Raw genomic sequence first — 25,593 nt, forward strand, 5'->3', positions numbered from 1 at the left:
AAGTTCAATTTTCCTGTCATCATGCGAACGAGGCTGGAAACGACACTTTGTGGGTTGATGTTTTGGCTTGCGGGGTGAAAAAGTATTGGCGTAAGTGGAAGGGGTGTAAACATTTAATCTGAGAAATACCGAAGATATTCTAATCAAGTCTTGTGATAGGCTTTTTGGTCATGAATTGGTGCATCTGATAATTATAAGCGTGACGTTGTGATTCGTTTTACGCTCGAAAAAGGCTTTCCTTTACCGGTGTCAAACTGGCCTCATTAGCTCGGTGCTTTTTACGTGATTGAAAATGAGAAACGTTTCTGTTAGTGAGCAGATCTCACCTAAATGGAAGTCTTTGAGGAGAATCGAGGCGTTTGGAAATTATGAAGATTTCTTTTAATTGCATATGTAAACACTCTTATCTGCGGACGACTTACCGGCGTTTTCAAGATGGCGTCGCAGCCGGTTACAAAATCACCCGAACCCGACCTCAACTTAGGAGACTACGGTGATCTCCCTTTGCTTTTTCGGCACCTGAAACGAATCCTCGTCGACAACACAGAATATTTCGAAAAATACACATCCAAGACAGTATACAAGAGATTTTACGATAGCTTTAACTTGATGCTGACAACCATTGACGTGATGGAAGAAAGCACGATTTTACTTGCACGGACGGCTCCCTTGTATGATTACAGCAGCGACGTTAAGGGAAATGGATATCGGAGCTTGATAAGACTTGTTGAACAGTGCATCCGTTCTGTCACAGAGCTGGCCGCGTATTGCCAATCACATCGAGATAGGTTTTATTTTCGTTCCCATCACTATAGCCTGGAAATGGAAGCGTTTGCGAATCTTTTTCACCGTACTTCAGAGTTATTACAGTTTGCAAGAATCGTCATTGAGGACAGCGTCCCGAACAATTTATTCCCGGAGTGTTTTGACTCTAAAGTCATGCTCGAAGTGGAGCAATTGGATAGAGAGTGTTTTTATGGTAGAACTCTAGGATTCCAGGTGAGTCGTGTTCATGCTGTTACTACCCCTGCAGGGTACAATGTATATAAAACCAGGACAAGCTCTGAGGAAATTCCTGTGGAGGGTTCGTCGAACTTGTGTATGGGTACCTGCAAATGTCCATTTCATTACGCATTTTCCATGAAATTGTCGCATACCGTATTTATTCGATTAACCGCCCTCTGCGCTTATTAAATTTTTGGACCTTGAGAGTGGGCGCTTATTCGAAGTGGGTGCTTATTTGAGGCTGGGCGCTTATTAACTTTTCACCATTTTCAGCAAGTGAAGTATGTTTATTTTGCAACAAAACAATAAATGCTAATAACAAAATGCAAAGAAGTAACAAAGCAAGGTTTCTGTAAAGATTAGAATTTATTCACTCAAGTGGGTGGGGTGGCGGTGAGTGCTTATTTGAGTTCGATTGGGAGAAGGAGGGGGTGGGAGCTTATTTGAGGCTGAGCGCTTATTAACTTTTTCTGCCTTTCGGATGGGTGCTAGTTCGAGGTTGGGCGCTTATTCGAATAAATATGGTATGAAGAATTGTTTTACATGGTAACAGTACTAGCAAGCTCAGTGCAACCTCCGCAACGACAGAAATAAGAAAATAAGGAAAACAAAAACTCTGAATGTACGACACAGTTTTTGGCAGGTTTCTGTGCAGTCGTTGCTCGACTTACATTGTCAAACTTGGTGATCATTACTTTGATCACCAAGATCATCTCTTTGAAATTATGATGATTTGGTTGTAACTTCAATTTTGTTAAAAAAAAAACATACGGAGACTCTTATTTGGGATCCCTGCATGATGGAGTATAAATTTATGGCTTCCAATCTAGAATAGCGTGCATGGTGGGTATTGAGAGTGGGGGCATATTATGCGAGCCATAGCCTGATCAGTGGATCTAGACCCAAAGGATCAATTGCATAAATACCTCGGCCCCCACTCTGTATTTCAGCCTTGCAGGCTAGATTCAGTAACCGGTCAGGTTGCCCAAAAGTCATCTCATGTGAAAGTTATGACACCTGAAACCAGGGTTAAGTAGCCCGAAAAGTGGAGTCATGTCGCCCGAATTTTATCAGGTGAAGTGCACAAAGAAGTAAAGTTGATTTTTTTAAATAAAGAGTGTGTGTTAATATATCATTCTTTAAACCATAATGAACATAATGCGCTGAAACAAGCGATATAACCATCAAATATATCTCACTCTTTAACTCACTCTTCAACCCTTGAATAACAAGAAACAAGTGCGATAAATGAGTAATATATCTCATTCTATAATCTTGGATGAGACAAAAGAAGCCCAGCAAATGGTAAAAGGGATGCTAGGATATTGTTGAGCATGATAAAATTTTGAGCCACCTAACTCAGGATTTTGGGCGCCTTGACTAAACATTTTAGACAATAATTATATAACTCTGATTTCAGGCAAAATGACTTTGGGGCGACGTGACCATAAAACCTACAGGGTGCAAAGAAAGTCATTTTTACAGCTTGCCATTCGGGCAAGCTGAAGCTAACGTTTACTAGCCCTAATATCATTTCAACTAGCCCCAAAAACGTTTTGATGAGCAGATTGATTTCACAGTTCTTCTGTAATTTGAATATTTCCTCAAAAAAATTCACTTGCCTGTCGGGCAAGTTAATAACAGAATTCACCAGCCCAATAGCAAAATCCACTAGCCCTGGGCTATCGGACACTACTTTCTTTGCACGCTGACCCTAGATTCAGAAGGCATGATAGTACTCTTGTCCAATAGCACAGAGCTTGTGGAGAGATCCATCAGTTTAGGGTGTTTTAATAAAAAGTTGCCCAATGGGCAGGCAACAATTTTAGACATAAGTGGAAAGGAGGGTTGAAAACCTTCACGACTGCTTGGGGCTAGGCATGAATATAGAAGAAAACAAAGTCATTGTGCTAAACACAGTGTTTTGCCAAAATTTGAGAGTAAGAACTTGTGAAACCACAAAATTCTTAAGCGTTGATGTTTTTGAAGATAAGAATTAAACTTCAAGGTGTTTAATGCAGCATTTCCCTGGTTTTTGTTGGGGAGTAATTACTCCCAAACCCAAAGTTGACAACTCCAGAGGAAAACAAGACCATTTTGTGAACTGATCGAGATTTCCTCTTGAGGAGAATTTCACCAAAAATCAAAGTTAAGTAATTGGCTAATGATGATCTGTTACATGTATTCGAGGCTCTGCCATACATCTCTTTTTGATGTTGTTCCAGCTCCTGATGGCAGTGCACTATCCTACAAGAAAAAAATGAGTTATTGAGTAAATTGTCCACTGGAGTGAGCCCAAGAAGGTGACTTTTTTGATCACCAGGGTCGGGTTGTTTTCAAAGCTGAGTCAAGATAATGTAGGGTCAGTGCAAAATTTTAATTCAGATAGGAAAACTTAGATAGCAAATTCAGATTAAACCTTTTTGTCTACATTTTTATGATTGGATGGTCTAAAAAGGAAAGAGAAAATTATTCAAGAAAATGCTTTTGAACAAAAGAAAAAGACAATGGGATTAAAATTTGACCCTGGGTTGGCACTTATTGGTCTTCGAGACAACTGGGCCCTGGCCTTTGTCACCCTCAGGAGTTGATTTAGCTGGCTAAATTTAAATTACTCACTTCTTTCTAGTTTTCTGTCGGCTTGCGAAATTTCCTACATATGGTCTGTGTTGCCATGGCATCATTTGCTGAGGGTTATCATAAACACAAAACAAGCAGTGTGGCACTTGCTGCAATATCCTTCCTGAACAGTGGCAAGTACACCGTGAATCCTGAGATGAGAGCAAAGCAGATAGTGGATGTTACGCAGAAGACTAACATGGATTTTTGCAAAGCTTTTTGGAGTTTAACTGAGGGTTTCGGAATCCAGGTTAGTCATTAGACCTCTTAAGAGAAATCTGAAGAATACAAAACAGTGGGGTATGACAAGGGGGCAGGTCTTAGGTTTCCTATGAAGGGTGAAAAGAAAGTCAGTGTACAGCTTGCCATTCAGGCAAGCTGTACATGTAGCTAGAATGTACCAGCTTGAGATTCGTTTGAGCTTGCCCAAATGATGAGCAAGATTGATTACAATTCTTCTTTAATTTGAATTCCCTAAAAAACACTTACCTATTGGGCAAGTTAAGAACAGAATTCACCAGCCTGATAGCAAAATCCACTAGCCCTGGGCCATTAGACACAACTGTCTTTGCAGGCTGCTATCATGAATATTCTCTTGGTTTAAAAAACTTAGTCTATGCAATGGCTATCTTAGAATCAGAGAAATGTGGCCATGGCAGAGAGGTAGTAAGTGGATGTAACCTTTGTGATGGACTCTAGAGATCGCCAAAGATAAGGGCAAGCGGTTAAGGACAAATCTAATAAACACTGAAGGCAAAAAGAAGCAACCTTCCTGTTAATGAACCCCCCTATTTACTCTCAGAGACTTCTTGTGTCCAATTGTTCTGAAATTCTTTTATTATGTTTTAGCATGTTCCCTTGTTGGTTTCTTCAGCTATGAAGGTGAACAGGGTATTCCTTATCCCACCTGAGCCATTTGAACTCAAACAAGCCAATGGTGAGACAGTAACCATTGCCCCGCCCTGTTCATGGTCAGGTCTGGCACCGGTTCAAGTGCGCCTATTGTCATCTGAGTGGCGGAAGGGTCAGGTATGATCTTAATTTTATTTTAATCTCCTTCGTGGACTTTCTAACAGCAGCAGGAAGTTGAGTGTGTCATTTTAGAGGCTGCCTTTGTCTATAAGGCCATGCAACAAAACAGAAAGCTTTTTGTACTTAAAGAACCTGTTTGCATCTGTGATTTTGAGGTCATCTAAGGGAACAGTCTTGTCAGTTAAGTTAGACAACTAGACTCCTGTGAGAACACCTAATAATTATTATTAGGTTTTTGTCATATTTTAGGTTGCTTAGTGAATACTAATACATTGAGATTTATAGTTATTAATATTTGTAACAGTACTTTATGGATATTTTGTTATTTTCCAGAGTAAGGATGGTACCACACACCATGGACAATCGCCAAAACCAAAAAGTGATGGTCTGTTGGTTCATGTTCATGGCGGAGGGTTTGTGGCCCAGTCATCTAAATCACATGAGGTACAACACATGCAGCCTATTATTTAAGCAATAGAAAACGTTTTCCGTGTTTGCATAGCCTGATATAAACACGAGAGGGGTTGGGAGAATTCGAGACAGTTATGCAAACCCGAGACGAAGTCGAGGGTTTGCATAACCGTCGAGAATTCTCCCAACGCCTCGAGTGTTTATATCAGGCTATGCAAACAGAGGAAAAAAGTTTTCTATTGCTTTTATAAAATAACTTTCCCTAGAAAAAAACGCAAAACTCTTTGTATGGCACTGATTAAAAGAGAAATTCTTACCAGTCGCAAAATCTTGTCAACGAAGTCTTGCACGCGTAATGAGTTCTTGTTTTGCAAAAAGATGTTTTGCAAAATACGGAGTTTTCTCGCTTAAAATGTCAGCTTAAGCGAAGAAAAGTTGACTCACCTTCTTTGTAACGATTTTCCATGTTTCAGCCGACGAAGGAATGGGTAAATAAAGTAAACTTGTCGAGCTTTGAACTCGAAAACTTTTTCAAATTTGGTGCTTGCGTGATTAGCGCTCGAAAAGCCAAACAACTTGACGCCACAACCATGTTTACATACTCTCATGCAAACACTGCTCTCGGCCAATCAGAGCGCGCGTACTATCTTAGTTATTTTATAATAATCAATGGTTCACATAGGCCTTTAAAAGTCCTTGAGAACGCACTTGGTCCCAGAATGTCCTTGAAAATTCAATACTTTTAACCCCAAAAGCCTTTGAAACTTACTGAAATCACTGTAAATAAATACACAGTGTTTAACCCTTCAGGTCTTAAGAGTGACCAACATCAATTTTCTCCTAACAACATCAGTGGATCATCAATAGTAAAGGTTATGAGAATTACTAAATTGATTACCAAAGGGAGAATGCTTTGATCTTAAAGCAAATTCTCTCAGCTATTTATAAAAGAAATGAATGGAAATTAGTCTGGAGAATTTGTTTGTGGATCTTGGGGCTGTTAAAAGGGTTTAAACAGCCGTTCATGGCCCTTCTCAGCCCTTCTTGGAGAGCTGAATCCTACCCACATTTCTGTAATGATTTGGGTGTTGACAAAAAAATGGATACAATCTGTTTCTTAATATTTTTCCCATTGCATTTGTCATTACGAACTATCAAGTACAGTGTACATTACAGTTTAGAAGTTATTTATATTATGATTGTATGAAAACCAATATATCTAGGGAGATGCAAATTGGTTCTAAAAAAAACTTGAAGTACTCATACATGTATGTGATCAGTGGTATCCTATTTTGTAATGAATGAATGTTGGCCAATACAGGTTCCAAAATTAACTTGACATCATGGTAACTAGATAAAAGTTTGTGGTTGTCAGATAGTAAAAAATAGTCGCAAAATTTTATTTTTTAACAATAAGAAATGAAAAAATTGAATGCTTTGGACATTTTATGTTCATTTTCCTTAACTATTATCCTTAGCTAGTTTACAAGGAAGCTACAATGTTGGCAGGATGGCACATAAGTTGAGTTTTAATGGTAAACAAATATCTCCTGATCCTCCAACAACTGTTTCAAATACTGGACTGGAAACTTATCCTACTGGCGACTTGACTAGCCCTGTAATTCATGTTGCCATCTCTCAATTTGTAGGCACATTGACAACCCACCACTTAGCCTGCATGGCAGGCATTCAAAGATGAGGGGAAAGGGGATTTTGGGCGTGGGAGAAATGCCAGGGGTGCGCGAGGAAGGAGGGACCTCCTTGTGCTCCGCTCGCATTTCTCTCGTGCCAACATCTGTCATGCAGGCTACAGGCCGCTTGCAGTTGTGGACCCTGCATTATACAGAGTGTTTTTATCTTTCAGATGTATCTTCGATCCTGGGCCAAAGAACTGAGTGTGCCTATCTTATCTATAGATTATTCACTCGCCCCCGAAGCACCCTTCCCTCGGGCGCTGGAGGAGTGCTTCTTTGTGTATGCTTGGTGTTTGAACAACTTCCATCACCTTGGCACTAATGGCAAGCGTGTATGTGTAGCTGGAGATTCTGCAGGTAGTGCCTTTTTCCAGAGTCTATCATCACAGGGTTCATAGAGTAACATGTGTTCCTTTTTCAGTCCACTGGCCTCTGCAAATCTCATGTTGTTAGCTTCAGTTTTGCAAAGGGCAATAGTGAATTGTAACCATTTTCCACTTATGATTTTGTGGCATTTATTAACTGGTGGTATGGCTACCATGTTTGAAATTGTAAAAACCGTAATGGCTGCCCAAATGTAGCTTGTGAAGAAATTACTTTGTAAGTTGTACAAGATTAAAACTCCAAAAGCACATAGTCTTTTAGCTGGCTCAAGCACCATTTTTTCTGTTTGTGTTCACTTACAATAAGTAGTGTCTTTTCTCAACACTGGTGCAATGAGCCACAAAAAGTTTAGTGTAGGACGCTGACCTTGAGAGTCTGAATGGGGTTTGCTGTTCATTCAGTGTTATTTGCCCTTTTTGTTTACCTTCTTGTTTTAGCTACAAATGATATTATCAATTTAAAATGTTAGAAAAAACTTAGCATTTAAGTGTCTGGAATTAATATTGTTGAAGTAATGTGGGTAGCCTTGTCCTAATCTCGATTGCATGATCTTTGCCTACCCCTTAGGTGGTAACTTGTCTGTATCATTGAGCTTGCGAGCAGCAGAATATGGCATTCGAGTTCCCGACTCCATTCTTGCTGCATACTCACCATTCAATGTGCAGTGGGTGCCTTCACCATCTCGTCTCCTTAGCCTCATGGACCCACTATTACCCACCGGAGTACTTGGTGCATGCTTAGCGGCTTACTCTGGCATGGGAAAGTCACCATTTGATGACTGCACCAAGAATTCGATCAAATCTCTAACTGGCAAGAGTAGTGAGCCTGTGAATATATCCGATAAAAGAAAGAAAACAAACTCCCTGTTACGTCTGCTGAGAGTGGGGTCCAGGGACAGCAAGCACAGGGAAAACAGTTTTTTGGAAGCAAGCCCACAGGCAAGCGGCGAGAGTTTCCACAGCTGTTTAAGCTCACCACAGTCTATAACTCGAAACAGTGAGATCATGTCTGATCCAAATGAAACTTCTGGTTGTCATAGTAGCCCTAAGCAGTTGCCGCAGTGTAATGGAATTCTGCATTGTCAGGAGAATTTCAACTCTGAAATGCCCAAACACAATGAAGACAAAGAGCATGGTGGGAACAGTTCCTCTACTTCATCGGAACATTCACAACATCCACAGTCAAGAAAACACTCGCAGGACAGTACACCAAGCCAAACCTTAAGCCCTCAGAGGAGTAAACATGCCCAAGGGGATGACTCAGAGCACATAGCAGTGCACTACCATAGTGACATAGAGGAGTGCCATGTGGTAAATGTTGTAGAGTCACCAGGAAACCCCAGCAAAGAGCTCCTACTTTTTCCTCTGGATGTACCTGAAGATGAGCCCTACCTGGAGGCGGGGACACCACCAGAGGGGGACCAGGGAGTGGAACACACAGAAGATACTCATGAAAGGACCACATCTATGTCCCAAGTGTCTTTGCCTATTGCTAAGAATCCATATATGTCTCCTCTTCTGGCCTCTGATGAAATGCTGAGAAGTTTGCCTCCAATTGATTTAGTGGTATGTTTCTTTGATTTTACCGTGCCATGATGATCGCCCCTTAGTCTTAGCAGCCACTTGTCCAATCTTTAATGATGGACACTTAAGCCCCAATATCCACACAAAAAAAACCATGAGAGAATTTGTTGAAAGATCAAAGCATTTTCCCTTAGGGATCATTTCATTCCTTCTTATCACCTTTTCTTTTCATATGTATTTATGTTTTTGGGAGAAAATTGATGTTGGTCACTCTTGAAACTCAAGAGTTTATAGTTAGAGGTTTGACTGTATTTTTTTCCACTACAGGCGTGTTCATTGGATCCCATCTTGGATGACTCCGTTGAGTTTGCACGAAGGCTTCGCTCCTTGGAAAAGGATGTGGAACTTTACATCTTAGAAGATTTACCCCATGGATTTCTGAGCTTTCATCTTGTCAGCCAAGATTCTAGGGAGGGAAATGAACTATGTATCGTCTGCTTAAAGAGAAGTTTATCTGGAAAACGAAAAGTAACCGTGGAAAAGCCCCCAGTGTACTAAGTGTTTAAGGTAATGGTAAACTGCATCAAAGGGCTTTTGCCTGGTAAAACTGGTTGTCTTTAGTTATTTTTCTTAAGGAGAATTGCAGGACATTCCAGAATTGTAAGAAAAGTATTCTCCCACACTTGAAGTTTATTGTATGCAGGTCAAAGCAGCCACACTCAAGTTTGTTTCATTCAGTTCTAGCAATGCGCAGAGCATCTTTTTTGCAACAAATGTGATGGCTGCTCTTCTGATTGGTTGCTTTATCATGAGGCTAAGAAACCGAAAACCTTCATGTACAAGCAGTAATCTTGGAAAGAAGGAGCCACTCTCTCTGACAGGCACTTATATTTTTTCCAGAAGTTAAAGGCTGCATTCACTCACCAACAGACATGCACTTTCATATTTTTTTGGAGGGGGGAGTTCAAGGCCTTATCCCATAGGAAGAAGGCTTGTTATAACTGTAGTAAAAGCTAGGGACGCTTTCCATTCAAGCAAAACATCTGTTTTGAATTTTCCGCAACTTCCAGTAGCGAAGAGAACAGCATTTTCCAAAATTTCTGAAAAAGGGGACAACCTCACGAGGTATACCAAAATTTTTCCAAAAAAATTTTGTCTTGGTAGTTTTCTTTCCATTCAACTTTGCTCCCAGAATTTCTAGAAGTTTTAGTTGAGTGGTTCGCATTTTGGAAATTCAGCAGCTTTTGCAATTTCTGAAAATTTTCTGCACCATTTGTTGCTGTTTGCAAATTTTTGAAAGTTTTGATTGAATGGAAAGCACCGTAAGTGTTAAAAATTATTTGAGCAAAATCCTGTAAGGTGGGATTCAAAACATGCAGTTATAAGCCAGGGGAGAACATAAGACAACTAAATAATAATGCAAGAGGCAAAGTAGTTTAGGATCAGAGAGGACAGCAGCTTTTGGCAGGTGTTCTTGTTGCACCTTTATGGCCAAAGCACTTGGGTGAATGGATTAAAGCAGTCCCCCATGGTAAATTTCACAAGCTACTTAGACTAGTAGCAACGTTATGTACGTTAGCATGGGCATTTTACACAATTTTCTTGACTGGGAGTTGTACATTTCGTAGCAAATGCCCTTCTTAATCTGGCACTGCTTATCCTTGAAAGTCCCAAACATTTCATGTTTTTTGAGGAATATTATAGCAATGAGCAATGACCTTGAGTTTCAGAAGATCTAGAATAATGAATTCTGCATATCAGTACCCCTTGCAGGCAAGGATTGCTTATACATACTTATACAGTGAAATTTTAGCATCAATTTTTCAAACCTTATTTTGTATTCTGCACTCTGTTGTTAGAAATATTGTTCACTCATTAATGCGATACTATCAAATTTTGGGGTGAGAGGTGGTATTTTTTCTATGGATTTATCTTTGGGTTGCTACTGTACAAAAATGTTAATTCATTTTGGGTCAAATACACTTTTATTTAATGATACAAAGCGAATGTAAACAAGTTTTTGTGCTTGAAATGCTGAGATGACTTTATTAATTTAATGCTTAATAGAACTAAAGGAAATAAAGCAATATTTCATGAAAGAAGAATGAATCATGTTTTAGTCGTTTGGTTCAAGGCCATTGATATCATCTCCTGAAATTTTTGCTGCCTCTATAAAGAATAATTCAGTTTGTTCTGTCCGCTGGCTCACTGAAGCCAACATTTTGCCAGTATTTCACCGTTTTTGTTCAAGATTGTTCATTAACTGTTCTTGTAACAACTTTGTTATTTGTTGCTTTCCTCTTGGCTGTGATTTCTTTTGACTCTCCAACTTGACAGCATCTTGTAGTCTTTCCAGTGTTTCCTGGTATTTGTCCACCATTGATTGAAGTTTGTCTTCTTTTATGTTGTATTTCGGGATCTTTTCACGCCCAGTTTTTTTTATCAGTTCTCTGAAATGATGTACCTCTTCACTGTGTAAAAGTGTGATGGCAGTACCTGGTAAACATAAAGAAACAAAAATACACAATGGAGTTTAATAAAAGTTTTCCGGTGAGTAAAAAAAGCAAAAAAAATAATCACAGTGTATTGGCCAGGAAATGACCTTTGAACACTCAAAATGACAGCCTTAGCTTTGAAGTTATTCCTTTAGTTTAATTTCACTTGACTGCCATTGAGCTATTGTCTGGTGTGTGTGATATCCAGCAGTCAGCTTGCAGTCCTGTGTACTATATAGTACATACCTTTGTTCCCAGCTCTTGCCGTCCTACCCACACGATGAATATAACTCCTGATAAAGTTGGGCACATCATAACTGATCACAAACAACACATCCTCGATGTCCATTCCTCTTGCCATGGCATCTGAGCAGATGAGAAGCTGAACTTTGCCTGATCGGAAATCTCTGAGGACTGCCTTACGCTGTTGTGGTGTCAAACTAGAGGAGTATTCGGCAACTTCTACTCCACCATAGAGCTTCACAAGAAGATACAGTCTGTTGAAAATAAAAAGATTTCATTTTTGGTTTGTGGTCCAAAGCAGACAGTTTAGGCTGTCTTGCCTACAGGTAGGAAATATTTAAATCAAACCCTGCTTAGTGCGGACAGTTTGCTCTTCTGGGCAAAGAAATTCAACCTGCTTAATATGGACAACACGTTAATACCAACACTTTCTATGGCCCCTTTAAGTCCCAATAGTGACCAACAACAATTTTCTCCTAACAATATCCATACACTGTCAAGAGATAAAGTTATGAGAATTAATAAAATGATCATCATTGAGAAAATTCCATGATCTTTAATCAAATTCTCTCAACTAATTCTTAAAGGAAATGTATGGAGATCAGTGTGGAGAATTTGGATGTGGATATTGGGGCTTAAAGGGTTAACAGTATTGACTGTAATAACAATTTTTGCTCTATGACCCTGTAATCTGAACTCTATCTTTCTGGGAAAAAGAGTGCACAAGAAGAATCAGTTTGAAAAAGAATGCTTACTAAATCCACATTGGGGCAACAGAAAAACAAAGCAAAATACAGGTCTATTTAGATTTCATCATCATTGCAATCATACAGTCACTAATTTTTGCAGCTCCAACTTTTTTAGTCTCTCAACGTGTGTTACACCTACAATTAAATGTACTGAAACCTCATCAACAGTACATGTACTTTCACAGGACGCAATATTAGCGTTTTAGTATTTTAAAAAAGTAAATTCTGAAAAAACAATTAAATTTTGGGTCAAAAACTTTCTTTTGAAAACTATGGTGGAACCCAACCTCCTTCCCAGGGCTTTCTCCTATCCATCACTCTCTAGGGATGCCAAGGGACTGACAAAATTTGAAGCTATAACAAGGTTCTATTATACTAAGGTTCCTTCCCATATACCGGTATCTCACTATTACTGTGGAAAAGAAAATCATTCCTTTTACTGAGGACTTGGTAATTATATAAAGGTTCACTTATTACACAATGTATATCAAGGTTCTATCGTATTGAAAATTTCCACAAGTTTGTAAATGCAGATGAATATTTAGTTGTCCTTTCTCTCTGCCCAAAAAGTAATGTACAGCTGTAAGAGTAAAACTGTTAACAGCTAACAATTTGTAAAACACAGAACTTGCTGAGTGGCATGGGTTGCACATGTCAATTTAACCCTTTAAGCCCCAACATAACATGCATCTTCTCCACACTGTTCCTCATACATTCCTTATGGTACTGCTTGAGAGAATTTGTTTTAACATCACAACATTTCATATTTGGTGATCATTTGATTCATTCTTATGACCTGTCTGTTTGATCATGCAGTGTTATTGTGGGGAGAAGTTGGATTTGGGTCACTATCGGAACAAAAAAGGAAGCCAAGTGACAATAACTGGCATCATGCCTGCTTTTACAGGTTGGTGTTGATCTACTGTACCTGTGTGTAGCTTCCAGTGATGATGCAAAACACAAAACTCGCTGAAACTTGAGCTGTGTTAAGAAGTACAACACTGCCAAGGGTTTTTCTCCACTGTTACAAACTGTCATGTATTCTGTCAGGCCCTCTGGAATGCTGTATCGAACTGAAGCGCCAGAGGGGTCTGTGGAAACTAAGAGATAATGGCACGTCAAGGCTGTCATTAAGTTTTGAAGCAACAGTAGCAAATCAATCGATAACGTGAACATCAAGTGTGCTCAGGTGTCACTGGCCTTAGAGAGCTCTGCATGTCACGCTACTGTTCGGTAGAAAACAAATACGTATTTTCATTGCACTGAGATTGTCCCAGTTAAGTCTATCACGAAGAGCAGACACTTGCTAGTGTTTTAACTGGATAAAGTTATTGTTTAAGGGTGTCCTGGACACTTGCATCTGTAGTGGCCAATACAGTTGCCTCTTCTGTTCTAAACATATTTCTATGGCCCTGCAGTAGACAATAAATTGGCAGAGTACACAAGAAAATAGCCTACAATTGACTCCTGATCTGATTCCAAATTCTCATTCTGTTTTACAAACATTCATGTGTTTAAGGAGAATTACAAAGAGAATCTAACAGTTAGCTGTCAAACTCAGAAAACTGTAAATTTATACCTGGATTATTTCAGGATAGTTTATTGTGTTGTATCAATCACTAAAAAGATTAAGGCACATGAGCAAGCCACAAATACAAACTAATTACTGTTGGTGCTTGCAATTTAGTTTTCTCATACCTGATTGGCTTTAAATTTCCTTCAACACAATAACATTCCAAAAATACTTCTGGCAATCATGTTTTTCTGAGTTTCACAGTAAAGAAGTCTTCCGGTAGTGAGGTAACAAAACCATTGAAACTGCACACCTCAACTACCTTTTCCATTTTGTGTGCATGGACAGTTTTTAAAAAACCCAAGTAAAGTGAAGCTGAAGTTCAAATTCTCCCTTATTTCATGTGCAAATTCACAGCAATGTGAAGATGCTAATTATCAGTCAGAAGTCATGTGGGGCTTTGGGTTCAATTACAAACCACTTTTGTAAGAAATAGTGCCAAGTACACATTTCTGTCAGGCTTTATTTTAGTACTGTTAGTATAAACTGCCAAATACCTGAAGGAGAAACTCTTTGGTCTCTCTGATTGACATTTCCCATAACAGTAAACAACATAGGTTGATAAAGCTGTAGTGGAGCAAGTTTTTCTGGGCTGTGGGTCATTGTTGCAGAGAACAGCAGTTTTTGCAGAGGCAGCTGAATGGTACTGAAACTTGCAACTGTCTGCTGGCCAGGGGGATTTCTGACTGTTTGAAGGTTACAACTTATGGAACTAAAAGCATGAAAAAGACAAAAAATATGAGATCCTGTACCCTAGACCAATCAAGAGGCTGCATGATTTCCACACCTCAAAATGTTTAGTGTCAGAAAAAGAAAACAACGAAAGAGAAAAAGGGATAGTTACCTGAACAAAAAAAGGCCAGACCAGAGTAGTCTAGTCCTGTCTATGGTTTACAGCAAGCAATTTCTCATCAGTGGTCCACAAGGTATAATACTTTTCATGTAGCTTTGAGAATTATGTATATTGATGAACCTTGACTAGCTGTATAATGGTTATTAAGAGGTGATCACAGAAACACTGAAAAGGAAGTGGCTAGAGCAATCAAGAAGTAGGACGAAACACTGAACTTTGTCTCATGTTTCCCTCCTCACTTCTTTGTTCTCTAGCCCCTTTCTTGTGCTTCACTACTGAACAGAGCACAGTCAAGACTTCTTTGTTGGTTAAATAAATTTTTTGGGATGCCTGTACCTGTCATTGCTGATGGGACCTTCTGCAGTATATTGCTTGTTATATGCAGCTTTGAGAACTTTTCCCAGCCAGCCATGATAAGACTGATCTAACAATCGATCTGCTTCATCAATCACAAGAAACCGTACGTGATGAAGAACAAAGTGTGGAGTAGATGTGATGTGATCAACCAGTCTTCCAGGAGTACAGACAAGTATGTCAACACGGCTGCTACCTCCAACAGAACTGCAAAACACAGTGACAGGTGTGTACATGTGACATCACGGCAATGAACATTGTTACATGTAAGTTCATCCTTTGCATGCAAATTCTTCCCTTGGAGAGGAAAAGGGGAGGTTCCCTTGGGGGGGCGGTGGAGGTATTGTAGATCATGCTCTGAAAACAGCATAGCAGTCCTATATGCTACAATTTGTATGACAGGCAACCTCACAGAGCCCATGCTCAAACATAGTTGAGCCTGTTCTGGGTTACCCTTGCACTGATTTTATTTAGAGTCATTTCAAATGAAAAACCTATTTCACGTGGCTAAATTAATTTAGGCAAGGTTAAAATCACTGACCAGCTGTCTCAGGCATTTGCGAGGCTCTAGTGACTTTACGGTGCTTTTGCTAAGGTCAATCATTTCACTCACAGCGGTTGTCATGGATACCTTCCGCCGCTTGTTTGTGGCACCTCAGTTTGTTCAGGCACCTTTCCCGCACTCCAAGTATTGGTGATGTGTTTAAATTGCAGTGTGACCGGGAAAACCGCCAACAGTTGAAATATCTCAGGAATTTTTATTGTGTTATGACCAATCACAGTGAAGACTGGCCACAAAACAAAAAACCAATTAACGTTCTTGCTTGCGGTTTAGTTTCTCACACCTGATTGGCTTTTTCCTTGCAAGACAATAGCATTCCTGAGATATTTCAAGTGTTCAAGGTTTTCCCTGGGGCACTGTAACATCATCACTCAAATTTTATTAGGCTCGACTTCCGCCGTCTCCTGGGTTAGTCAATAATCCTCCATGAAGAGATACTCTTTCAAGGGGAAGAGTGCAGGCTCATTTTCACAAACAGCAGCTGGAATCGAGCCTGAAACTTGATAACATAAAACAAAGTATAAAAGAAACTCACCCATGATTAACAAGCTGTTCCTGGTCTTTTAAAAACGATTTTGATCCTGAAGCCAGACCCACCTTTAACTTTGTTTCTTCTGTAAACATTTCAAAAACCTGTTTGACCTGATTTGCAAGATCTTTGGTTGGAAGTATGACTAAGGCTCGCAAGTGGCACACAACTCTTTGAAGAAGGCTTTGTATGATAGGCAATACATAAGCCAGAGTTTTACCACTTCCTGTAGGAGCAGACACACAGATGTCGCTAGGTTGGTAACCACCCCTGCCAAAAAAGCTGTAATTTTCCATCTGTGACAAAATAGAAGGGATCACAGTGCTCTGTACAGGAAATAAGTGATTTATATCATGCTTTTGCAGTTTATTAATTATAAAAGGATCTAGGTAAGGTATTTGTTCCACTGGAAGAATAGCACTTTCAAAGTCTGAGCTTATAATTACAGGGTTTGCAATCCACTTGGGTAACATCCTTTGCACCTTTTTTGCTTCCTTGACCTTCTTATGTCCACCAATAACAGTAAATCCTGTTTCTTTGTTATCTTCTGCTAGCTTTTCTTGAGGGATGTCTAGAGAAATTTCACCATGTTCAACATCTTCTCTTTCAATGTCTGTCTCTTTTTCTACAACCATTTTCACCTCTGAATCAACAGATACCTCAGCTTTTCGCTCCACATGATCTTCTGCAGTAAAACCTTTAATGGTAGACGTCGTGTTCCGTTTTTTCTTAGATTTCTTTTCCTTCCTTTTATAACCATTTTTCTCTCCTGAATTTTCAGACAAAGAGTCTGAACCAACAAAAATGTCAATATCGTCGTCTAAAGCTTCTGTAATTAAGCTCTCCGTCGAAAGTTTCTTTGCCTTAATATTGTTTTTAGAACCTTTCACCTTGTTCTTTTTTGGTCTTTTTTCCACTGACTCATTCTCCAAAGACGCATAATCATCAGAAACTTCCATGATTGGACATTTTGATGTTGTCTCATCATTGTCGTCATTCAAAGACCTTTTTTTCTTTGATTTGTGCCCTTCTGAGGCGAATTTTGTTTTCTTTTTCTTAGCTTTCTCAGCTCCCTCTCCTTGCACTTCCGACAAACGATGCTGAAGGTCCAAAGCCTTCGACTCATTACCAGAAGACACGTGCTTGCCTTCAAGATTTCTCTTTCTTTTTCGATTATCAATGTCGCGTTGCAGTCGTGTCAACCTTAACGATTCACCCTGTTGATTTTCCTGGTCTACATCCTCTCCCATGTACCTCTCTACTCTGAAAAGATCCATTAAGAATCTTATTCTGGGCGCATTTAGGTAGGAAATCTCTTCACGATGTCGTCTCTGCACTAGCAGCTAAATACAGGAATTGCACCGACCTGTAATTGGAAGATAAAAATAGTATGTCAGTGGCGATGACGTGACAATTCGTTACGTTAGCCGTTTCAAGAGTAATGGTTTTTACACGAAAAAGACAGTCCACAGGAAAATACAATATAATATTAAATATTTCTCAAAGACAAACAGTGCAGTATTCTTTTGAAGTCAGCTGACTCGCTAAGAGTCAATGTCTTATCGAAGTTGAATTTCAACTGTCGCAAATCGGATAACTTCACTGAGTGATTCTGAGATGAAACCTTTTGTCTGCATCCACAGTGATCTTAGATTTTACCACTTACATCCATATTGAAGAAAAGCCATAAACAGAGCTTCAATGTCCACGTACACCCGACTAAACCTCGGTGCGATTCCTGCAGATACCGCTGTTCATACTAACTGCAGGAATTGCACCGGACACGTTCTCGTCCCCAGAGTCACTCTAAGTTGTGACAAAAGAGCACGTGACCAAGAAAGACGGGCTCTGGGAACGAGAATACACCGGACGCTCATTGGTCGAATGCGCAACTTGGCATTAATGAAATAGCCCCGGGAAACTTTATTGATTTTCTCGCGTTTTGATTTTCGCTTGATAGGACAAGACTTAGGCCACTGGAAATAACACATCACTTGTATTCGAAGTTAAATTATACTGAAGCAGGGGTTATAGGATCCTGACTAAAGGTCATCTAAACCTCGGGCTGATTGTTCTTTGCCTTTTTTTCTTTTACTGCTTGACTTTACAAGTGTAACATGCTCTCCTTGGTGAGTATATCGAATCTGAAATACCTCAGCAATGTAAAAATAATGGTCACCTAAACAGCCTGGTTAAATCCCATCATGTCATGGGGGTGGAAAGTCAGTAAATATAGAAATATCCATTTACAAAAGCCATGCACATACTTTACTGCTAACAGTGTTGAAGTGGACTCCTCGAGGGGTCAAAGAAAGTCTTTGGTACACTAAATTTTCTAATGAGCCGCCCTGTGCCTATTGTATAGGAATCCCCCCCCACCCCCCCCCCCCCCCTGCACAATAGCTACAAAATTAAATAAAAAGTTATGTCACTTACACAGTTGTTCCCTGTGATTCCCTGGTACCTCTATCTTGTGTTCCCAATAGAAACTTTAGCATGATTCATTGCATGCCCTCCAACAACAGTATTAATTTTTTTAATACAGACCTTTGTCGCAAGACTATATTGAAAAGGGATCGATGTCTTGTCGCGGTTTCAAAAAAAAAAACTCTGGGGACGAGAACGCGTCCGGTGCAATTCCTGCATTTAGTATGAACAGCGGTATCTGCAGGAATCGCACCGAGGTTCAGTCGGGTGTACGTGGACATTGAAGCTCTGTTTATGACCTTTCTTCAATATGTAAGTGGTAAAATCTAAGATCAATGTGGATGCAGACAAAAGGTTTCATCTCAGAATCACTCAGGGAAGTTATCCGATTTGCGACAGTTGAACTTCAACTTCGATAAGACATTGACTCTTAGCGAGTCAGCCGACTTCAAAAGAATACTGCACTGTTTGTCTTTGAGAAATATTTAATATCATATTGTATTTTCCTGTGGACTGTCTTTTTCGTGTAAAAACCATTACTCTTGAACCGGCTAACGTAACGAATTGTCACGTCATCGCCACTGACATACTATTTTTATCTTCCAATCACAGGTCGGTGCAATTCCTGTATTTAGCTGCTAGTCATTTTTGGACCAAAACCATGTGTTAACCCCTTTGGAAAAATGTCAATTTTTCGACCTTTTTGAACTTGTTGTTTTTATAGCCTAGAAAGGCGTTTTTTCGTTCTAGAATATCGTAAAAGACATTTTCCTGGCTTATATTGCCTAAAAAAAAAAAGTTGGAAAAATGGCCATTTTTGGACCAAAACCATGGGTTAACCCCTTTGAAAAAATGTCAATTTTTCGACCTTTTTGAACTTGTTGTTTTTATAGCCTAAAAAGGCGTTTTTTCGTTCTAGAATATCGTAAAAGACATTTTCATGGCTTATATTGCCTAAAAAAAAAAGTTGGAAAAATGGCCATTTTTGGACCAAAACCATGGGTTAGCCCCTTTGGAAAAATGTCAATTTTCGACCTTTTTGAACTTGTTGTTTTTATAGCCTAAAAAGGCGTTTTTTCGTGCTAGAATATCGTAAAAGACATTTTCCTGGCTTATATTGCCTAAAAAAAAAAAGTTGGAAAAATGGCCATTTTTGGACCAAAACCATGGGTTAACCCCTTTGGAAAAATGTCAATTTTTCGACTTTTTGAACTTGTTGTTTTTATAGCCTAAAAAGGCATTTTTTCGTTCTAGAATATCGTAAAAGACATTTTCCTGGCATATATTGCCAACAGAAAAAAAAGTTGGAAAAATAGCCATTTTTGGACCAAAACCATGGGTTAACCCCTTTGGAAAAATGTCAATTATTCGACCTTTTTGAACTTGTTGCTTTTATAGCCTAGAAAGGCATTTTTTCGTTCTAGAATATCGTAAAAGACATTTTCCTGGCTTATATTGCCTAAAAAAAAAAGTTGGAAAAATGGCCATTTTTGGACCAAAACCATGGGTTAACCCCTTTGGAAAAATGTCAATTTTTCAACCATTTTGAACTTGTTGTTTTTATAGCCTAGAAAGGCGTTTTTTCGTTCTAAAATATCGTAAAAGACATTTTCCTGGCTTATATTGCCTAAAAAAAAAAAAGTTGGAAAAATGGCCATTTTTGGACCAAAACCATGGGTTAACCCCTTTGGAAAAATGTCAATTTTTCCACCTTTTTCAACTTGTTATTTTTATAGCCAGGGAAGGCGTTTCTTCGTTCTATAATATCGTAAAAGACATTTTACTGGTTTATATTGCCTAAAAAAAAAAAAGTTGGAAAAATGGCCATTTTTCGACCAAAACCATGGGTTAACCCCTTTGGAAAAATGTCAATTTTTCGACCTTTTTGAACTTGTTGTTTTTATAGACTAAAAAGGCGTTTTTTTTTTGTTCTAGAATATCGTAAAAGACATTTTCCTGGCTTAAATTGCCTAAAATAAAAAAGTTTGAAAAATGGCCATTTTTGGACCAAAACCATGGGTTAACCCCTTTGGAAAAATGTCAATTTTTAGACCTTTTTGAACTTGTTGTTTTTATAGCCTAGAAAGGCGTTTTTTCGTTCTAGAATATCGTAAAAGACATTTTTCTGGCTTATATTGCCTAAAAAAAAAAAGTTGGAAAAATGGCCATTTTTGGACCAAAACCATGGGTTAACCCCTTTGGAAAAATGTCAATTTTTCCACCTTTTTCAACTTGTTATTTTTATAGCCAGGGAAGGCGTTTCTTCGTTCTATAATATCGTAAAAGACATTTTACTGGTTTATATTGCCTAAAAAAAAAAAAGTTGGAAAAATGGCCATTTTTCGACCAAAACCATGGGTTAACCCCTTTGGAAAAATGTCAATTTTTTGACCTTTTTGAAGTTGTTGTTTTTATAGCCTAGAAAGGCGTTTTTTCGTTCTAGAATATCGTAAAAGACATTTTCCTGGCTTATATTGCCTAAAAAAAAAAAGTTGGAAAAATGGCCATTTTTGGACCAAAACCATGGGTTAACCCCTTTGGAAAAATTACAATTTTTCGACCTTTTTGAACTTGTTGTTTTTATAGCCTAGAAAGGCGTTTTTTCGTTCTAGAATATCGTAAAAGACATTTTCCTGGCTTATATTGCCTAAAAAAAAAAAGTTGGAAAAATGGCCATTTTTGGACCAAAACCATGGGTTAACCCCTTTGGAAAAATGTCAATTTTTCGACCTTTTTCAACTTTTTATTTTTATAGCTAGGGAAGGCGTTTTTTCGTTCTAGAATATCGTAAAAGACATTTTCCTGGTTTATATTGCCTAAAAAAAAATGTTGAAAAAATGGCCATTTTTGGACCAAAACCATGGGTTAACCCCTTTGGAAAAATGTCAATTTTTCGACCTTTTTGAACTTGTTGTTTTTATAGCCTAAAAAGGCGTTTTTTCGTTCTAGAATATCGTAAAAGACATTTTCCTGGCTTAAATTGCCTAAAATAAAAAAGTTGGAAAAATGCCCATTTTTGGACCAAAACCATGGGTTAACCCCTTTGATAAAATGTCAATTTTTCGACCTTTTTGAAGTTGTCGCTTTTATAGCCTAGAAAGGCGTTTTTTCGTTCTAGAATATCGTAAAAGACATTTTCCTGGCTTATATTGCCTAAAAAAAAAAAGTTGGAAAAATGGCCATTTTTGGACCAAAACCATGGGTTAACCCCTTTGAAAAAATGTCAATTTTTCGACCTGTTGGAACTTGTTGTTTTTATAGCCTAGAAAGACGTTTTTTCGTTCTAGAATATCGTAAAAGACATTTTCGTGGCTTTTATTGCCTAAAAAAAAAAAGATGGAGAAATGGCCATTTTTTTGGCTTATATTGCCTAAAAAAAAATGTTGGAAAATTGGCGATTTTTGGACCAAAACCATGGGTTAACCCCTTTGGAAAAATGTCAATTTTTCGACCTGTTGGAACTTGTTGTTTTTATAGCCTAGAAAGACGTTTTTTCGTTCTAGAATATCGTAAAAGACATTTTCGTGGCTTTTATTGCCTAAAAAAAAAAAGATGGAGAAATGGCCATTTTTTTGGCTTATATTGCCTAAAAAAAAATGTTGGAAAATTGGCGATTTTTGGACCAAAACCATGGGTTAACCCCTTTGGAATAATGTCAATTTTTCGACCTGTTTGAACTTGTTGTTTTTATAGCCTAGAAAGGCGTTTTTTCGTTTTAGAATATCGCAAAAGACATTTTCCTGGCTTATATTGCCTAAAAAGAAAAGTTGGAAAAATGGCCATTTTTGGACCAAAACCATGGGTTAACCCCTTGGGAAAAATGTCAATTTTTCGACCTTTTTGAACTTAATGTTTTTATAGCCTAGAAAGGCGATTTTCGTTCTAGAATATCGTAAAAGACATTTTCCTGGCTTATATTGCTTAAAAAAAAAAGTTGGAAAACTGGCCATTTTAGACCAAAACCATGGGTTAACCCCTTTGCAAAAATGGCAATTTTTCGACTTTTTGAAGTTGTTGTTTTTATAGCGTAGAAAGGCGTTTTTTCGTTCTAGAATATCGTAAAAGACATTTTCATGGCTTATATTGCCTAAAAAAAAAAGTTGAAAAAATGGCCATTTTTGGACCAAAACGATGGGTTAACCCCTTTGGAAAAATGTCACTTTTATGACCTTTTTGAACTTCTTGTTTTTATAGCCTAGAAAGGCGTTTTTTCGTTCTAGAATAACGTAAAAGACATTTTCCTGGCTTATATTGCCTAAAAAAAAAAAAGATGAAAAAATAACCATTTTTGGTTTTTAAACCATAGGTTAACCCTTTTGTAAAAATGTCAATTTTTCGACTTTTTGAACTTGTGGTTTTTATAGCTTAGAAAGGCGTTTTTTCGATCTAGAAGATCGTAAAAGACATTTTCTTGGCTTATATTGCCTAAAAAAAAAAAGTTTGATAAATGGCCATTTTTGGACCAAAACCATGGGTTAACCCCTTTGGAAAAATGTCAATTTTTCCACTTTTTGAAGTTGTTGTTGTTATAGCCTAGAAAGGCGTTTTTTCGTTCTAGAATATCGCAAAAGGCATTTTCCTGGCTTATATCGCCTAAAATAAAAAGTTGGAAAAATGGCCATTTGTGGACCAAAACCATGGGTTAAGCCCTATGGAAAAATGTCAATTTTTCGACCTGTTGGAACTTGTTGTTTTTATAGCCTAGAAAGACGTTTTTTCGTTCTAGAATATCGTAAAAGACATTTTCCTGGCTTTTGTTGCCTAAAAAAAAAAAGTTGGAAAAATGGCCATTTTGGACTAAAACCATGGGTTAAGCCCTTTGGAAAAATGTCACTTTTATGACCTTTTTGAACTTCTTGTTTTTATAGCCTAGAAAGGCGTTTTTTCGTTCTAGAATAACGTAAAAGACATTTTCCTGGCTTATATTGCCTAAAAAAAAAAAAGATGAAAAAATAACCATTTTTGGTTTTTAAACCATAGGTTAACCCCTTTGGAAAAATGTCAATTTTTCGACCTTTTTGAACTTGTTGTTTTTATAGCCTAGAAAGGCGTTTTTTCGTTCTAGAATATCGTAAAAGACATTTTCCTGCCTTATATCGCCTAAAAAAAGAAAGTTGGAAAAATGGCCATTTTTGGACAAAAACCATGGGTTAACCTCTTTGGAAAAACGTCAATTTTTCGACCTTTTTGAACTTGTTGTTTTTATAGCCTAGAAAGACGTTTCTTCGTTCTAGAATATCGTAAAAGACATTTTCCTGGCTTATATTGCCTAAAAAAAAAAAGTTGGAAAAATGGCCATTTTTGGACCAAAACCATGGGTTAACCCCTTTGGAAAAATGTCAATTTTCGACCTTTTTGAACTTGTTGTTTTTATAGCCTAAAAAGGCGTTTTTTCGTGCTAGAATATCGTAAAAGACATTTTCCTGGCTTATATTGCCTAAAAAAAAAAAGTTGGAAAAATGGCCATTTTTGGACCAAAACCATGGGTTAACCCCTTTGGAAAAATGACAATTTTTCGACTTTTTGAACTTGTTGTTTTTATAGCCTAAAAAGGCGTTTTTTCGTTCTAGAATATCGTAAAAGACATTTTCCTGGCATATATTGCCTAAAAAAAAAAAGTTGGAAAAATGGCCATTTTTGGACCAAAACCATGGGTTAAGCCCTTTGGAAAAATGTCAATTTTTCGACCTGTTGGAACTTGTTGTTTTTATAGCCTAGAAAGACGTTTTTTCGTTCTAGAATATCGTTAAAGACATTTTCGTGGCTTTTATTGCCTAAAAAAAAAAAGATGGAGAAATGGCCATTTTTTTGGCTTATATTGCCTAAAAAAAAATGTTGGAAAATTGGCGATTTTTGGACCAAAACCATGGGTTAACCCCTTTGGAATAATGTCAATTTTTCGACCTGTTTGAACTTGTTGTTTTTATAGCCTAGAAAGGCGTTTTTTCGTTTTAGAATATCGCAAAAGACATTTTCCTGGCTTATATTGCCTAAAAAGAAAAGTTGGAAAAATGGCCATTTTTGGACCAAAACCATGGGTTAACCCCTTGGGAAAAATGTCAATTTTTCGACCTTTTTGAACTTAATGTTTTTATAGCCTAGAAAGGCGATTTTCGTTCTAGAATATCGTAAAAGACATTTTCCTGGCTTATATTGCTTAAAAAAAAAAGTTGGAAAACTGGCCATTTTAGACCAAAACCATGGGTTAACCCCTTTGCAAAAATGGCAATTTTTCGACTTTTTGAAGTTGTTGTTTTTATAGCGTAGAAAGGCGTTTTTTCGTTCTAGAATATCGTAAAAGACATTTTCATGGCTTATATTGCCTAAAAAAAAAAGTTGAAAAAATGGCCATTTTTGGACCAAAACGATGGGTTAACCCCTTTGGAAAAATGTCACTTTTATGACCTTTTTGAACTTCTTGTTTTTATAGCCTAGAAAGGCGTTTTTTCGTTCTAGAATAACGTAAAAGACATTTTCCTGGCTTATATTGCCTAAAAAAAAAAAAGATGAAAAAATAACCATTTTTGGTTTTTAAACCATAGGTTAACCCTTTTGTAAAAATGTCAATTTTTCGACTTTTTGAACTTGTGGTTTTTATAGCTTAGAAAGGCGTTTTTTCGATCTAGAAGATCGTAAAAGACATTTTCTTGGCTTATATTGCCTAAAAAAAAAAAGTTTGATAAATGGCCATTTTTGGACCAAAACCATGGGTTAACCCCTTTGGAAAAATGTCAATTTTTCCACTTTTTGAAGTTGTTGTTGTTATAGCCTAGAAAGGCGTTTTTTCGTTCTAGAATATCGCAAAAGGCATTTTCCTGGCTTATATCGCCTAAAATAAAAAGTTGGAAAAATGGCCATTTGTGGACCAAAACCATGGGTTAAGCCCTATGGAAAAATGTCAATTTTTCGACCTGTTGGAACTTGTTGTTTTTATAGCCTAGAAAGACGTTTTTTCGTTCTAGAATATCGTAAAAGACATTTTCCTGGCTTTTGTTGCCTAAAAAAAAAAAGTTGGAAAAATGGCCATTTTGGACTAAAACCATGGGTTAAGCCCTTTGGAAAAATGTCACTTTTATGACCTTTTTGAACTTCTTGTTTTTATAGCCTAGAAAGGCGTTTTTTCGTTCTAGAATAACGTAA

The 25,593-nt window shown here is 37.8% G+C and overlaps 2 protein-coding genes across 3 annotated transcripts; one reads left to right on the top strand and one right to left on the bottom strand.

Annotated features, from left to right (window-relative positions):
* The first annotated feature begins 62 nt into the window (after positions 1-62).
* LOC140950629 (hormone-sensitive lipase-like) lies at positions 63-9,785 on the top strand. Its single transcript, XM_073399870.1, has 7 exons — positions 63-999; positions 3,635-3,874; positions 4,474-4,653; positions 4,990-5,100; positions 6,932-7,118; positions 7,713-8,710; positions 8,996-9,785. Exons 1-7 carry the CDS (start codon positions 436-438, stop codon positions 9,224-9,226), a joined length of 2,511 nt encoding a protein of 836 aa, XP_073255971.1. The 5' UTR covers positions 63-435; the 3' UTR covers positions 9,227-9,785.
* Positions 9,786-10,030: 245 nt separating this feature from the next.
* On the bottom strand, positions 10,031-18,748 carry LOC140950611 (ATP-dependent RNA helicase DDX51-like). 2 transcript variants are annotated; one of them, XM_073399849.1, is made up of 7 exons: positions 18,463-18,748; positions 16,033-17,392; positions 14,918-15,142; positions 14,226-14,440; positions 13,084-13,255; positions 11,410-11,660; positions 10,031-11,164 (listed from the first exon to the last, which is right to left on the bottom strand). In XM_073399849.1, the coding sequence occupies exons 2-7, from the start codon at positions 17,301-17,303 to the stop codon at positions 10,902-10,904; spliced, it is 2,397 nt and encodes a 798-aa protein (XP_073255950.1). In that variant the 5' UTR covers positions 17,304-17,392; positions 18,463-18,748; the 3' UTR covers positions 10,031-10,901. The 2 variants fall into 2 exon arrangements, with proteins under 2 accessions (XP_073255950.1, XP_073255952.1); XM_073399851.1 differs by lacking the exon at positions 18,463-18,748 and adding an exon at positions 17,693-17,737.
* Between the last annotated feature and the right edge of the window lie 6,845 nt (positions 18,749-25,593).

This window comes from Porites lutea, chromosome 10, assembly GCF_958299795.1.
Source record: "Porites lutea chromosome 10, jaPorLute2.1, whole genome shotgun sequence".
NCBI lineage: Eukaryota > Metazoa > Cnidaria > Anthozoa > Scleractinia > Poritidae > Porites > Porites lutea.

What these genes read in the sequence shown, in the direction of transcription:
- LOC140950611 (XM_073399849.1), bottom strand. Translation starts at nt 17,303, where the DNA reads ATGGATCTTTTCAGAGTAGAGAGGTACATGGGAGAGGATGTAGACCAG. An exon ending in CCAAAGAGTTTCTCCTTCAG is followed by an intron (nt 13,256 to 14,225) that starts GTATTTGGCAGT and finishes ATTATCTCTTAG; the next exon opens with TTTCCACAGACCCCTCTGGC. An exon ending in TCACTGGAAGCTACACACAG is followed by an intron (nt 11,661 to 13,083) that starts GTACAGTAGATC and finishes TATTTTCAACAG; the next exon opens with ACTGTATCTTCTTGTGAAGC.
- LOC140950629 (XM_073399870.1), top strand. Translation starts at nt 436, where the DNA reads ATGGCGTCGCAGCCGGTTACAAAATCACCCGAACCCGACCTCAACTTA. An exon ending in CTGAGGGTTTCGGAATCCAG is followed by an intron (nt 3,875 to 4,473) that starts GTTAGTCATTAG and finishes ATTATGTTTTAG; the next exon opens with CATGTTCCCTTGTTGGTTTC. An exon ending in TGCCTCCAATTGATTTAGTG is followed by an intron (nt 8,711 to 8,995) that starts GTATGTTTCTTT and finishes TTTCCACTACAG; the next exon opens with GCGTGTTCATTGGATCCCAT.